This window comes from Micrasema longulum, unplaced genomic scaffold, assembly GCF_059751315.1.
Source record: "Micrasema longulum isolate JH-2025_06_02 unplaced genomic scaffold, ASM5975131v1 h1tg001019l, whole genome shotgun sequence".
Classification (NCBI taxonomy): domain Eukaryota; kingdom Metazoa; phylum Arthropoda; class Insecta; order Trichoptera; family Brachycentridae; genus Micrasema; species Micrasema longulum.
The window spans coordinates 133,812-149,002 of NW_028278207.1; the positions used below are offsets into that span (position 1 = coordinate 133,812).

At 35.0% G+C, this 15,191-nt stretch overlaps 1 protein-coding gene across 1 annotated transcript in view; it reads left to right on the top strand.

Annotated features, from left to right (window-relative positions):
• Positions 1-15,191, top strand: part of blo (bloated) — a 107,988-nt gene that overhangs the window by 82,526 nt on the left and 10,271 nt on the right. The window contains exons 3-4 of the mRNA XM_088232784.1: positions 10,154-10,337; positions 11,769-14,667. Coding sequence (XP_088088910.1) covers positions 10,154-10,337; positions 11,769-14,667 — 3,083 coding nt within the window. The remainder of the gene's footprint in view (positions 1-10,153; positions 10,338-11,768; positions 14,668-15,191) is intronic.

Below are 15,191 nucleotides of genomic sequence, written 5' to 3' on the forward strand. Positions count from 1 at the left end.
TATATTATAATATTTAACAAATTAATATAGAGCACAGACAAACAAAATATACACTTATTCGGATACACATTTTGATTCATATACATACAGACATACACACATATACACACATGTATATATAAATATACACATATATACACATGTACATACACACACACGTACATACACCCATGCGCATACACATACATACATTCATAAAAACATAGACAATTTATTTATGCGAAACTTCATGGTTGTCATCTATAAATATATATTTTTTTAAATTATTCCTTATTTTTTATACTTCCACACTTTGTATATGGATTGATAATATGGTCGCAATGTAGTAAACGAATGCAAAAATCAATGAATAAAGCACCCAAAGTAACATTTAATTTTAATAAATATACTAGAACCAGATAGAATCACAAAAATGCTCAATCCAGAGGAATTAATCTACACAGAAAAAATAAAAATGATATTTAAGATGAAAAATAATAAAATAAAGACAAATATTAAATTTAATTTTAACTGCACCATACATAAAATAAATACAAGAGCGTAAAATAATTTAACTTGCGAAGAACCTAGGAGTAACAGAAAAAGAAACAGTTTTGTGGATACAGCAATATTTTTTTACAATTCACTTTCTTATGACCTAAACAATTTACAAAACATATACGTACTAAAAAAAACACCTAAATAAATCAGTTCTTATATCCCGTGTGACGAGTGATATATGATGTTATTTTATCGACTTTTTATTTTAACTATTTTATTTTATAAACATAAACGGCAAATCTGCCTTTTACAAACATTTATAATATTAACATATTTGGCTTCATATATATATATATATTTTTAAAACATGAATTTCCTTATACCCAAGATTTATAAAAAAAAAATTAACCATAAATTATACAAGATTTAAATTAAAAAAATTAACCTAAAAATTATACATCATATTCAGTAGAAAGTTTAAATAATAAAACATTCTACAGTAAAACAACAAGAAAATCATAAGTACTGTTTCACACAGCTAGGCAAAGTGAACAAAAAACTGTATACATATGAAATGCATTAATAAATAAATATAATTACCATTCACCATCTTTGAAAAAGTTCAAAAGGTTTGTTCTATAGGAACAATACCCTACACTAAATATATCAGATACGTGGGAATAACTATTGCCGAGTTCATGAAGTTTATTTAATACGGCATTACTAGTATACACTGTCCGTGAATTGTTGCTACAAAACGGTGGCACCTGTCTAGTCATTCTTCCAGTTGTGTTATTGTATATAATATCCCCTCATACCAGCACTTTAGCTGATTGGGAATATTTCGTACAAATAAAATATGTAATGTAAAGTAATATGTAAAATTAAAAAATCTTGTATTTTGTCATAAATAAATAAATCTTAATCTAAAAAACTGGAGACGCTGGATTGGCGTGGGATGAGGCGAAGGTGCTGGCTGGAGATAGGGTCTCCTGGAGGCAACTGGTGATGTCCACATGCTCCACTTAGAAGCGGATGCGGAAAAGAGAAGATAGAGAGAGAGAGAGAAAATCCACAAAGTTAAAGCTTCAAATATAAAATTTATACGAAGTATTATTAATTAAAACAAAAAACTCAACCACTTTCGTATGATTTTCAAGGGGCAATATACGTGTAAACGTATATCTTGTTAAATAAATTAACGATATAAATAATCCAAAACTGAGTTCGCTTTTAAACGAGTCTAGCTAGTTTTTTTTAATGACCAATCCTCGGCTAATCGGCGATGATAAATCGGGGAACGTGATAAAGATTTCTTAAAACTACATTTAATGGAATGGTTTGGAGTGATTTATCGAAAAACCGGGAATATTTTAAAAGAAGAAACTCAGTTAAATAATAGCAAATGCCACGCAGTATTTTTATTAACCTTTAACATCCTGTATGAAAAAACTCCCTCGAGTCACTTTGTGGTAACCCGAGGTTAGGAAATGATCGCCTGATCATCCCTGTCTCTTTTCACCTTATTAATTCTTAAAAGACTGTGGTAAATAATCCCTTTGCGCGCGGTGAAGTAACATCGTGTTACCACTAGTAAAACATGGAATATTCTAAAGTTCAGTCATTTGAAAAAATAAATTAACATGGAGATATATTGTTTAATAATTCCTTTTCCATAATTTACGCGAATAAAAATATTATTCAACCCTGTAACAGCAAAATAAATTAAAAACACAAATACGCCGCTCATGTTACTCGCGTGCGCTCGCCATCACTGTCATCAACTAACTGAAGACTGAATCTGTTTAAAACAACACCCACCGTAGAACAGCGTCTCTGTCTTCCTTGTTATGACTTGTATCTTCGTGCTCTCTCTTGTATAAGGTGTATAGATCTGTTGCTGAATTAGCGGAAATTCATTCTTCGCGTAGCAAGGATAAATATTTTTGTATTAACATTTAGCATAGCTATACAAATTTGACTTTCCAAATTTGGTGTGAAAATGTCCATTTGAAGATTACAAAAATACTAATTCATCATTTTTTAAAATAAGAGAGATACTACTGTGACATCACAGCCACACAAGAATTAAAATTATATGTGTGTCGTGCTTAGCAGTGGCGAGCGGTGATTTTTTAAATAGGTAATCTACAAAAAAAAAAACAGCAATTGGACGTAGTTATGCAGAAAGCGTCCAACCCTCAAAATGCTAAAAATGAATAATGGCAGTTTCGATAGCATACTACGATATTTTTATGTGTCGAAAACGTCCAAGCTCTAAGTGCTATATTTTTTTCGCCAATCAAAGAAATTTCTAACCCACATCTTGGCTATCATTGTTATATTAACTTTAAAAACGTCCAAGTGGTTTGACTGTTTTCTGCAGCTCTTTTTTATTTTTATTTATTTTATGGGCAAAAAAGTACAGCACTTGGAGCTTGGACGTCTTCAGCACATAAAGATATCGTAGTATACTATCGAAATCGACATTAAACTATTTTTTGCATTTTTAGGGTTGGACGCTTTCTGCATAACTACGTCCAATTTTTACCTACATGTACATTAGAGTGGGTCGATGATGTATGAAGTTTTTTTTTTTTTTTTAGACATCAAAGTGAAAGGGGTCTAAAAAGTTGCATTTTGGATCACATTGAACGTAAAAATTATTTAAAAAAATATTCCACACTACTTTTTAATCAAGGTTCGAAGTTTATCACTGTCTGAACATTTTGTTAATTATCTGTATTGATAAAATTACTTTTTTGTTAGTAAAGATATAACTTAATCACATTACAAATTCGAACACGTTTAAAAACTACCGAAACGCAAAAAGTTTACACTCTGCGGAACTGATTCCGTTGAGCGCCTGGCGAATATTGACGAAAACAATGGCTCATTAAAACAATGCTACTTATTTAATAAGATTTTATGCATATTATAAAATTTAATTGGGCTGATTTTCTTACTTAAAAACTAAATGACTGCCGGTTTAGAGCAAAAAATATACTTTTTCGAAAACTTTAACCTCTGGTTGAGGGCCAAAAGGCAACTTTTTAGACCCCTTTTATTTCAAAATTCGGATAAAAAAATATTGTTCTACCAGGGGCGAACCGTGTATCGAAGCGATTATGCGCAGCTCACCATTATATTTGACTATCCATAATAATGTTTTACAGTAACTTTATTTACAGAAAAACAAACAAATAATTACTATTTCTTATAAATCTTGTATTTTTCTCCAAATATAAATAAAAATATGAATAAAGCGCGCCCAGCGCCAGCAATGAGCCAAGGAACTAGCCGATTACTCCAGCTTATTTCTTCATACAAATAAGTGTACTGTATTTTAAACATGTTAAACTCAGTTGCAGGATTTTCTCCTAGAGTAAACTTTCAGATTACACAAATTCTTTGAAGATTCTCTATTTAGAAAACAGTATTTCAAAGCTTGTTTCTTAAGGACAATTTTTCTTTTAGATGAAACTTTTGACATATGACTCGCAACACATGTGGCGCTTGACGCGGCCGTTTTGGCATTATTCATTTATAGAACAAATCGGCCAGTTGACATTTCCATCGTAATGAAAATACCCAATACTGTCTAAATTAATTGTGCTATTTTTTATAAACTTTTATATAAGTTATGTGTTAAATTAATGGATGCCTTCACAATATAATATTATATAACGAAATTACGTTGTTTGAGTTGATTTTATAGATGAGAGTTGTTATATCACACAGAACTACGGAAAAAATAGCAATTTATAGTAGGTATCTTGCATTATATTATGTACCTACTATGTAGGTACAAATAAATGCAATTTTTTCTAGCTTCCCCGTAAATAAAATCACCGCTCTCCACTATGGTCTACCCTAATATATAATTTTAAACGGCTATTTTTTCTTTGGTTCTGTGAAAATCAACTCAAACAGCAATTATTATTAACTTCGCGATATATACATGGGTTCAAGGTTTGGTATACAACTTCTTCGTGAACTGCTCGTGGGTATTCTGCGAAAAAGCACTGAGTCAAAATTATGCTGTTTTGTAATATGTCATAATAAATCGACATTTGTAATACGGCTTTTTTGTATGAAGATTTGAATAGGATTTTTACACCCTTGAAATGGTGACAGTTTATACGATATGATGACCCAACAAAACTTATTTAAAGAAAAACGAGATATTGAGAATTAGAAGATTTAAGCTTTACGATAAACTAAAAAATAAGGTCGTACCATATTTACAAATACGTTAAATTCCTATTCGAAAAATGACTGTTTTCAGTGATTTCATAATCTTTGAGAATTTTTTTCACTAACTTATATAATATAAAAATAAAAAATCAGAAGATATTGAGCCCTAGAAGAGAGTTCAAATTTTGACGAAGTATTTTTAAAATTTTGCTAGGGCTGCTACAAGTATTATAAATATCCCATCAAAATATCACATTTTAGCATTTTTCAGGCCACTCCCCCTTAATCTTAATGGTGAGGTATTCTGTTGAAAAAATACTCTAAGTCCTCATCTTCACTACAAGTCGAGCTCTTTTTTTTCTATGGTCAAAACGTTCCTTACAAGGTGCGTGGGCTTTAAAGCGGAAACCGGAAATACTACACGTAGATATAAGGAGTGACGTCATTATTTACGATTTTAAAATGAATACTATTTTTAACATTTTTTATTTATTTTTGCGTGCATTTTTGAGATATTTCATCCTACTCCTAAATTTTTAAATATTCACGTGTACACAAAAACATTTTTTAATTTTAATTCCGGGTTGGGCTGGAATTCCTCATTGGAATTCTTTACTGTGGTATTATGTATCAGCGAAAATGCACCAAGTCATGTCAATCCACTATAATTTTGAAAAAAATGTTCTAAAAGTTCAGTTATTATTTATTGAACTATTGAATAATATGTAGTAAATAGATCAATTTACCATTTTTTCAAGATGGCTTAGTAATGTTTAGTTTATAAAAAAAAGTTATTTCGTTACATACTTTGAACTTCAATTATCTCAGAAGTAGTAATTTCGACTTAGTGCTTTTTCGCAGAATACTCACGTGATATTCTATCACATTATTTATTTTTTTAATGGCTGTAGTAACTTACAAATTACTCGCAATAATATAAGCTTCAGTTAGCGTTGAATTTCACACAAATGAATTATACGCAGACTTTACTTAGTTACTTCGATAACATGGGCATTTATTAGTCAAAGGCTCGACTCCGGCGGAAATGGCTGTCAAATTCTTGAATCCTAAATAATTATTTCTAATTAAACTTAAAGAGATGGATGACGGTCGCTGTGTTAAACCTTTTTTCCCCGACGCACTGTGGAACCAAATTCAGAATTCACGATATTTTTTATGATTATTACTATTAATATTTTTAACTTATCCACAGATGAATTATGTATTAAAATATCAATAACATTACCAATACTATTTTTAATATCATCAACTTTTCTGCTCACTCAAATTTAAAACACACATTTGGTCATAATATTCATAATTACAATACGCGTTATTCAAGGAATCTTCATGTGTCTAAGTTTCCCTCAACAAAGTTTGGCAGTAGGTCCTTGGAAAATATTGGCAATTCCGAATATGATAAACTGCCTGATGAGCTAAGACACGAAAAACTGAATAAAAAATCCAGAAGTGTCGCAATTAAGAAATATTTCTTAAATCTTTTTGATATTGATAATTATTAATGTAGTTTATATAAGATGGTGTTTTATGTTTCTTATCCAATATTTTTTGTTATGTACGGTCCCAAATGAGTTTCTAATAACTCCTGGGAGTATAATATGTAATTTTGGTATTATATGTTTTATTAATAACAAAAAAAAAATTTAAAAATTAAAAATTAAAAAAATAATAAAAAATGCGTTTTTAAAACCGAAAATTGCTGTATCATAGTGGAGGGGGAAGACCGTGAAATCACGCTTTAATCAATTGTTTAAGTCGTATTGCAATCTTGAGCGGAAGCGTGCGTCATATATATTGGCGTGCGGCGACAAATCTTCGAGTTTTGTTTTCTTCTCTTCTTTCCCACATCCGCTCCTATAGTCCTTAAAATTTAGCTTAATTAAAAAGACAGCTGTCAAACTCATGTCAATAGTGATGAAAAATTACTGATCACCGATCATGTACCGATCAAATCGATTTTATCAGTTTTTTCATGAAAACATGAAACTCTGTTTCCGAAAATTGATATAAAAACGCAAAAACAAGCGTATTATGGTGCGTTGAATACAATTATTCACCAAAAAATAAGACATTTATACTTTTTTCGTGAACATTATCAAACGAATTATTTTTTTATTCGATCCAATTACATTGATCAATTGAACGTAGTTATACAGAAAGCAGCCAGCCATAAAAAAGTCAAACTGAGATAATAGCCATTTTGTGAAAATAGTGAAATATAAAATCTACACAATAGTTGTAATGTTTTTGACTTTAACAAACGATAAACAATGAATACATAAGTTTTTTTTAAATATTACAAACACGAATCTTATTATGTATTGGACCAGTTTAAAAGATTTTTAAAGTACCTTAAGATTTTTCTAGTTCTGCGGGTGTTTTATGCAAATTGCGAAATGCCGTTTTTGTGATCGACACCTGTTTCCGAAGGTGATTAATACAGTTTTTTGTATGAAAGCGGTCTGGCTGTTTTTAGAAAAACATAGAATCGACCCGATAACATCAATATCTCATTTTTCCAAAATTGTGGACTGGCTGCTTTTTGCATAACCACGTTCAATTTGTCCCATCCTAACGTTTTTGCAAAATAATGTAACCTTGTAAGAGCGTCGTAAATAATTAGGTTTATTTTAGTTTTTTTTTAGTTTTAAAGCGGATTTTATATATTTATGTTGATTTACGTGTCAAGCATTGTATTAAAAAAAATAATTAACATACCAAATACGAATGATTTTTCGTGTATCAATATAAATCACTCCTTAGACGTTACTACACAGTTATGTCGTCAGTTTTTCTGGCAACTATCATTTTAATCATGCTATATTTTAAGGACTATAAGTGGAGCATGTGGACATCACCATTTGCCTCCAGGATACCCTATTGCCAGCTAGCATTTTCGTCTCTTCCCACGTTAATCCAGCACCCCTTAATTCCGCCGAATAAAGTCGAAAGATTGTCATCGACGGCCTACCGGACGGCGAGAGCCCGCAGGTTTAAAAAAGAGGCACCTTGGGTTTAGGTTCTTTTGAGGCATGCGCAGCACGTGTCCAAGCCAGGTCCACCGCCGCATCCCCAAGGCGCTCGTTATAGGAGGTTGCTGCGTCCGTTATCGGACTTCAATGTTAGTTATAAAATCGAATCGAAGTTTTATTTTACCGGTTATTATTTTAAAATATTTTTCATTAAATTGTAAAGCAAGTGGTATATTTTTTATAAATATTATATGCATATTTATGTATAAATTTTGGTGGGAAAACGAATTCCTACGCGGATGCGGAGCGAGAAATTGCGAGGGCGAAGCCCTAGGGCTTCTATGATATTATTTAGCGGAGTGGACTGAATATTTAATGAAATAAGTTAATATCCTCGATATGCGGTATGCAGTGTCAATCGGTCACAACCCCAACGAATGAGATGGATTAGGAATGGATGCCACTAGCCTGGTTAGTTCTTGATAGAATTGCGATGGTCTGACTGGTCAATTGCGAGCGGCTCCAACACTAGGACAGGCCCCCGATCTGGAGCTGAAACAAAGTCTATTATGCGGCACACGTTCAACAAAATAAACGCGCGATTAACTACACGAGGTCTTATTGTGGCGGATGATCAAAGGATGCTGAGGTGGGATTCAAACGGTGGTTGTGGGTAAAAAGGATGTTGAAGTTATGATAACATTTTTACAATATACACTCACATAATTCGCAACCAAATTTTTAAATTAAATATAGGCAAATTTTGTTGCCGTCTTTTTACAAAAAAAAAATATTTCGCATTGATTTATAATACACTTCCGCCCCCTGCCCTGGACATATAATTATGCGAAAATGTTCTTTAACCCTCCCTCCCCGGTGATGTGTTGTTAGTACACATTGCGTGTAATATCTATAATATCTTTATAAATATAATAAATATTGGGTTTAGATTTTCAGTATTCTTCCATTACACATTTATGTATCGACTGAAATAATTTGTTATTAAATAATAAGTACTTATTAGGCACAAAAAAAGCATTTAATCGGAAATCGGGGATAAATTATACTCACAGTATACCAATGTTTCGCCGATGAAGAAACAGTCACGTAGTCCAGTACTCGTCTACTGGCAGTATTAGTATTAGTAGCTCTCGGGAAGTTGGCGTGGGTGCACGTTTCGCCCGAGTCGTTAGCGATACCCAATGGTTATTTCATGTTTTCAGCAGTTACATTTGAAATATTATCATCTTTGAATTAAATTATGGTTAATTAAAGCCATTCCCTATAAATATTCCATTTTTCCCTTCTTAAATCTCTTATTTTTTAAATGTGTATGACCGTAACGAAAGGGTGGATTTAGGACAGTAAGGGAAAAGTTAATATAAAAACGCATCTTGTATATACTTGAAACCTAAACAATCCAGTGTCAAAAATGTCAGTCTCTACGTTTTCAATGCTGTTGGCTGTCGTATAGTCTGCACATTCTTGATATTGGATTGAAGGACATTATTCTTAATTAAATCTCTACGTATAATACTTTTAGGTTCCTTAAAGTGTGAACAAAATTCGAATTTGAATGCTTTCAATAATAAGTAAACATTACAATTCATGGCTAATCTTTGATATTTTGGTCAGTTCCCACGTGTGCTTTTTGCTATTGGGTTGCTTTTTTCTAGCCATAACTACAGAATTCCGGATTTCATGGTTTACATTTTACATGCATTTCTCCTCCCAACTCCCCGCTGTACCAACCCCCTAACGCGTAGCGATACTTTAAATCAGTGATGTTCAACGTTTCACAGAGAGAGCAGCGTGATGTCATTTTATAAGACTTTTTCTCCGTTAGTCTGGGTGTTGTGGTGTATTATTCATATCTTTCTTCCATATCCTGTCTATCTCACCTGCTGACAAGCCTCTAGCGGGTTATTCTTTCCTCGACTCTTTCATCTGTTGACCTTTGTGAAGTAATGTGGATGTTCAAACATGGGCAGAATGGTGAAATGAACAGTGTGTAAAGTGGCCACTTAAACCAGCCAATGACAGGTCATAAGGCCTGTAAATGCCTAGATTCCCATATTCCTTCTCAAAAATGTTTTCCCTCTCTGTTAAAATAAATTTAAATACGAACAACTCCCTAGGGAGGAAACCCAGCCAGTCTGCAAGCATTTGGACATACTCAAACATTGTTGCATAATTTTTGGCGCTAAACAACTGTCAAATTGACACAATATAAGTGTTGCTATATGTAAAAAATGACCAAAATTACTCTTATTCCATTAATTCGCACAATTCTGTAAATATGTATCATACGAGTAAGTCAAGATGTATTTTAACTCCATTCGGTCCATAATTATACCTTACACCCTTCAAGCTATATGGATTGCTTTTGTTCAGTCGATCTTGATGCCTCAAATCGCCACCAAATTCTATTGAGTATCCAGTATCATTCCAAATCAATGTAAAAATGCTGTCTTTCTTTCCAGGCCCGTCACGGCCGCAGGCGGTCAGCCCCCCGGGCGCGCCGCCCGTGCGCCGCCAGCCGCTCGAGGGCCTGAGCCGCCAGGAGTTGGCCAGGGAGGCCCAGCGCGTGCTGCTGCAGGCCTCGAGGGCCACGTGCAGCTCCACGGACCTGCCCCCGGACCGCTTCCACTCGCTGCCAGTCAGGGGGTCAGTATCAGTAATGAAAATGAACCTCTTTGCAATCTCACAGGTTTTAACTTAACTTATAAAAGTCCCAAGCATACCTTTGTTCAGGGGAGAGTAAAAACAGTTTTTACTTCGAAAGGTACCGAAGTTTTTTTCCATACATATATATTTTTCAATAATGGACTACTGTACGAATATACAAGTTTTACTCACATATCATCATCATCATTCCCTTTCCGCACCTAATGGTGCATAGGGCACTGTATTGATACGCCAATCGCAGCATATCTTGATCATTTTTTCCACATGAAGGTAAAGTGATCAGTCTTACGCTTCAGGTACCAGTCCAGGGACTACGAAATATTCTGATGTGAAAACACAAATTTCAATAAATATTTCATATCAACTATATCAAGAATCGAACCAGAGACCTCTGCATGGTATGCAAACACGCTGATCATTGCACCACGAGGCCGACAATTATAGATTATTTGTCCTGATAGATAACGCCAAAATATAATTACCGACTATTTGTGGACTTACGAGCTTTACAAGTTAGGGTGACGATTAGTTTTTTCGATGTTGTTGAAGGCAATATTCATACATGTTATATGTAATTTTTAACCTTATAGTACCTGTGAATTATACGAAATTAATCAATTTTATAATCGAAATATAAAAATTAATCAATTATTCCTCATTTGCATCTCTTCACCTAACCTTCCATAGACCTCATAGAGTTGAACTGCATACTTAACTCATTTTAGTTGCGTGTACTTCTTTGCATAGATGCCACATAATTAACTCTTAACATAAAATAATTATAAAAGTATGGGTCCAAGAATGCTTCCCTGTGGTACCCCATATTATTAGGTCAAGTCTCCTTTCTTGCAATCGATTGTCGGCCAGGGAGGCCCAGCGCGTGCTGCTGCAGGCCTCGAAGGGCACGTGCAGCTCCACGGAACTGCCTCCAGACCGCTTCCACTCGCTGCCAGTCACGGGATCAGTATCGTTTTTTAACTTGAAGTGAGGACTCAGGCACTTGTCCAGCAGACTTAACTGATCTATCACCATCTGTACATAATTCTTGCAAACCAAATAAATAATAATTAACTCTGATCATAAAGTAGTTCACAGCGGAAAAGGAAAGCAAGTTAATAATATTGTTTCATGACTATATAATCGTATATAACTAAAAAGGTTCTTTGAAATAAAAAAGCGATACAAAAATGTCATTCATTTGGATACATTTCAGTCATAATTTTACACTTCTTTCGAGAGACAAAAATCACCCCACAATTATTATAGTATATTTTATTTCATCTGTCAATGTCAGTTTTATAGATTCAAATACAAAATTACTTTTCATTGAAACTTCTAGTCAAAAATTAGGAATAACAAAATAGCTAATCAAGCTTCAAAACTGTGTTTCCATATTTTTTTTCTTTCCAGACGCCGTCGTAATAGGCCAACTCTTGACCTCAACTCCTCCGATCCTCCGAGGAGAAGGAGTGAGGATCTGGGCATCACTTCTCAGTTGCCAGCAGAAAACCTCAAGTCGTCTCTGACCAGATCCGTCAGTGATGTGAGTGCCAAAAAAAACAAGAAAAACACACTACTGAACCTCTTCAAGAAGACTGACAAGGACGATAGTGGATCACCTCAACACACCAAGAAGTCTAAAACCAGTGTTAAAAGAAGTAAAAGTGATGTCAGTGACTTAAAATCTAGTGTAGCGCAAAGGCCAATCAGAAAACGAACTGGAAGTGAATCCGAGGAATATCTTAACTCTGTGATAGGTAAAAAGACTCAATTATCTCCGATTATTGAAACCACCCAAGGAGAAGACTATTTTAAATCTAATTCTAAATTATTTAGTTCACCCGGAAACGATAATGCTCAGAGAGTTGTTTTAGAAGTTACCGAAAAATCTCTTTCCCCCAAAAGCTCCAAGAGAGCGGTTTCTTCTTCTCCCGAGCGTAAAGTTAATCCAGTTGAAAAACCTCCACGAATCAAAGAACCCAAGCCTCCAGCCAGACCAAAACGAGCAAAAACACTCACAGGGAAGGACGATACATTCATTCAAGCTAGGAAAACAATAAACACATTTGGGACTTTACCAAAATCTAATCAGAGAAGAAAACTTTTAGTAGATGAAATAGAAGCTAAAAATTTGAATTCTAAAGATATAAAGAAAACTATAAAAGAAACAATCAACTTGCTGGAAAATAAAACACAACCGGACAAGTCCTCTGAAATGATTCATAGTAGTCAAAAACCACCAGAGAAGTTACCATTAACCAAAGGTCAAACTGTAGATACGATGATAAGGATTCTCAACAAAGATAAATTCTCGCCTCCTCCTAAAGCTTCTCTTCTAGTTCCCGCCAGTGTGGCTGCTCACAATAATAATCAGCCATTTTCTTACACGAAGCCGAGTGTCAGTCCCGACCCAAACCTGTATATAAGGTCGCTTAGTCCGGAAAGAGTTCCTTCCCCTGTAAATAAAACCATCCCTGAAGCTGGGCAAGGCATAATTTACGCCCAGGTAGTCTGTGGAAACGGGGAAAACGGGGAGAAATCTGGATCGAAACAAACAATTCATACTACTGTTAAACCGAGCCAGCACCGACAGGGACAACATTCTGACGAAGACGAAGGCTTAGGATACGAAGAAAGCAGAATGCAATCCTCTTATACTCGTGACCATACTGACTTTGCATACAGCGGGAGGAAGATAGGAGATGATCCTTACAGACATTTAGAGGATTTTATCCCTGAAACGGATAGCCCTATAACACCTCGGTTTAAGGATTTAAAGCAGCGCTCATTTTTAGACAAGGAACCTAACTATGCGAACGAATATCCTCTGGATGATTCAAACAATCAGCAATATATAGACTACGAGAGGACTCGAGGTAGAGCTGACGGAATGGATGCCAGGCTGCGAGGAAGCTCAGCGGAGCAAGAAGATTTCAAATTCGATAGGAAGAAAGCCGAACTAAGTCACCGAAGGGATCTGTTAGAGTCGAGATTAAATGCTAGAAAGAACAGGGACCAAATAAGTCCTGGTAATAATGTGGGCACAAGATTCACTCCCGAAAAAGAATATGATATAGAAGATGCTAATCCAGTAGAGGCAACCAAAAGATACGTCTCTGAGATGACTAAGTATTACAGGGATGATGGTAAAGTTAAAACGGGTTATGCAGATGAATACACGTTGAACACAAGCAGAGATAAAAATGGGACGCTGAGTAAGACAGAACACCGGTCAAAGTCAAAATATAACCCTGAAACTTCGTCGTTCGAACCTGTATTAGGAGAAGAAATAGACAGAAGAGAGTTCATTGATAGGCGTTTGGCTGAAGAACCTGAGGAAAATAAATATTTCTCACCTCCCAAACCAGCGAGATATTTCCCTCCTGAACCAGAATACGAACCCCCCAGTCTTGACTCTCAAGCCAGTGGACCGAGATACTCTCCAGATATTAAAAAATATAAATCGAGGTCTCCTCGACGACATGGAACTAGTCAAGACGGACTGAATACTCAATCGAGGTATGTCAGCTCCAAGCACAAACATGAGAAGTTTGGGAACAGCAGAGACCACTATGCGTCCAACCCAGAGATAGTAAAGAGAGGCAAAAATAATCTGGAAGAACAGTACGATCCAAATAGACCAGAAACATATCACAATTCCCTAAGGAGAAATAGGCAAAACGCAAGTGATAAACATTTTCGAAATCAAATAGATTACTTGGAACAAACTAGCTCTAGATCGCTCCGACAGCACGACTCTGAAGAGAGACGAGACTTGGGGTACGGAGGAGAGACCTCTGGACCAGAGTCTTCGAGAAGCAGATACGAAAACGACCGGGATCGCGACAACAAGTTCGCCGATTCGGGAATCGAAAACGATTACAGGAAGGACTCGAACGGAGACATTAATTCGAGAAGAGCTGTTTCGTCTTCTAAAGTTTTCAACGTAAGAAGAAGCAGAGGAGATTTGAGGAATGAGAGTGAAGATGAAGGATTTGCATCCTCTCTCCTGATTGCCAGCGAAAGGCAGCATACGGAGGACAACTATTCGCCGCGAAAATCCAGATACGCTTCAGACTTTGATCGTGAAAACTCTGAATACCGGCCCGATCCGGATTATAAGCATGAGAGTTCTGACAGAAGAAGAGCGAGCTCGAAACGGGACGAGTTTGTTCACCGGGAGAGAAGCATCGATGATGGTTCCTTCTATGATCCGAGGATCGACAAGTTTGAAGAGAGGAGAAGTGCAGCTGATAAAATGGACTCTAAGCCTCCAAAGGCAACAAAAAAAATTAGCGGATTAGAGAAGGTAAGAAATTATTATTTTCTAGATTTTACAGTGTGTACCTTTTACACGCTAACATATATTTATAGGTATATATACATTGGTATTTTGAACATATAAATTACTGTACAGTAAAATATACAAATTTAATAACTTAACATTAGGAATAAAATATACTTAAATTTACAAAATAACATATTAAACTAAAATTACAAAATACAAGGTATCTTTACGACATTGAGATAAAATGCAATATTGAAGCAGCCCAAACAGGATTTGACAAAATAAAAAATCTTCTTTGTGACGATAATATAAACCTCAAGCTGAGACAACAAATGGTCAATTTTTATATATGGTCTGTCTTACTGTAAGGTGTAGAGGCGAGGACTCTTAAAGTTAGTTTTATAAACCGCCTTGAAGCATTTGAAATGTGGATCCACCGTAGACTGTTAAGAATATCTTGGACTGATATGATAACCAACAACGCTGAGACAAATTAAATGCGTACGCAAAAATTTGCCGGTTGATGCCGCCCGTCAATTAATAAA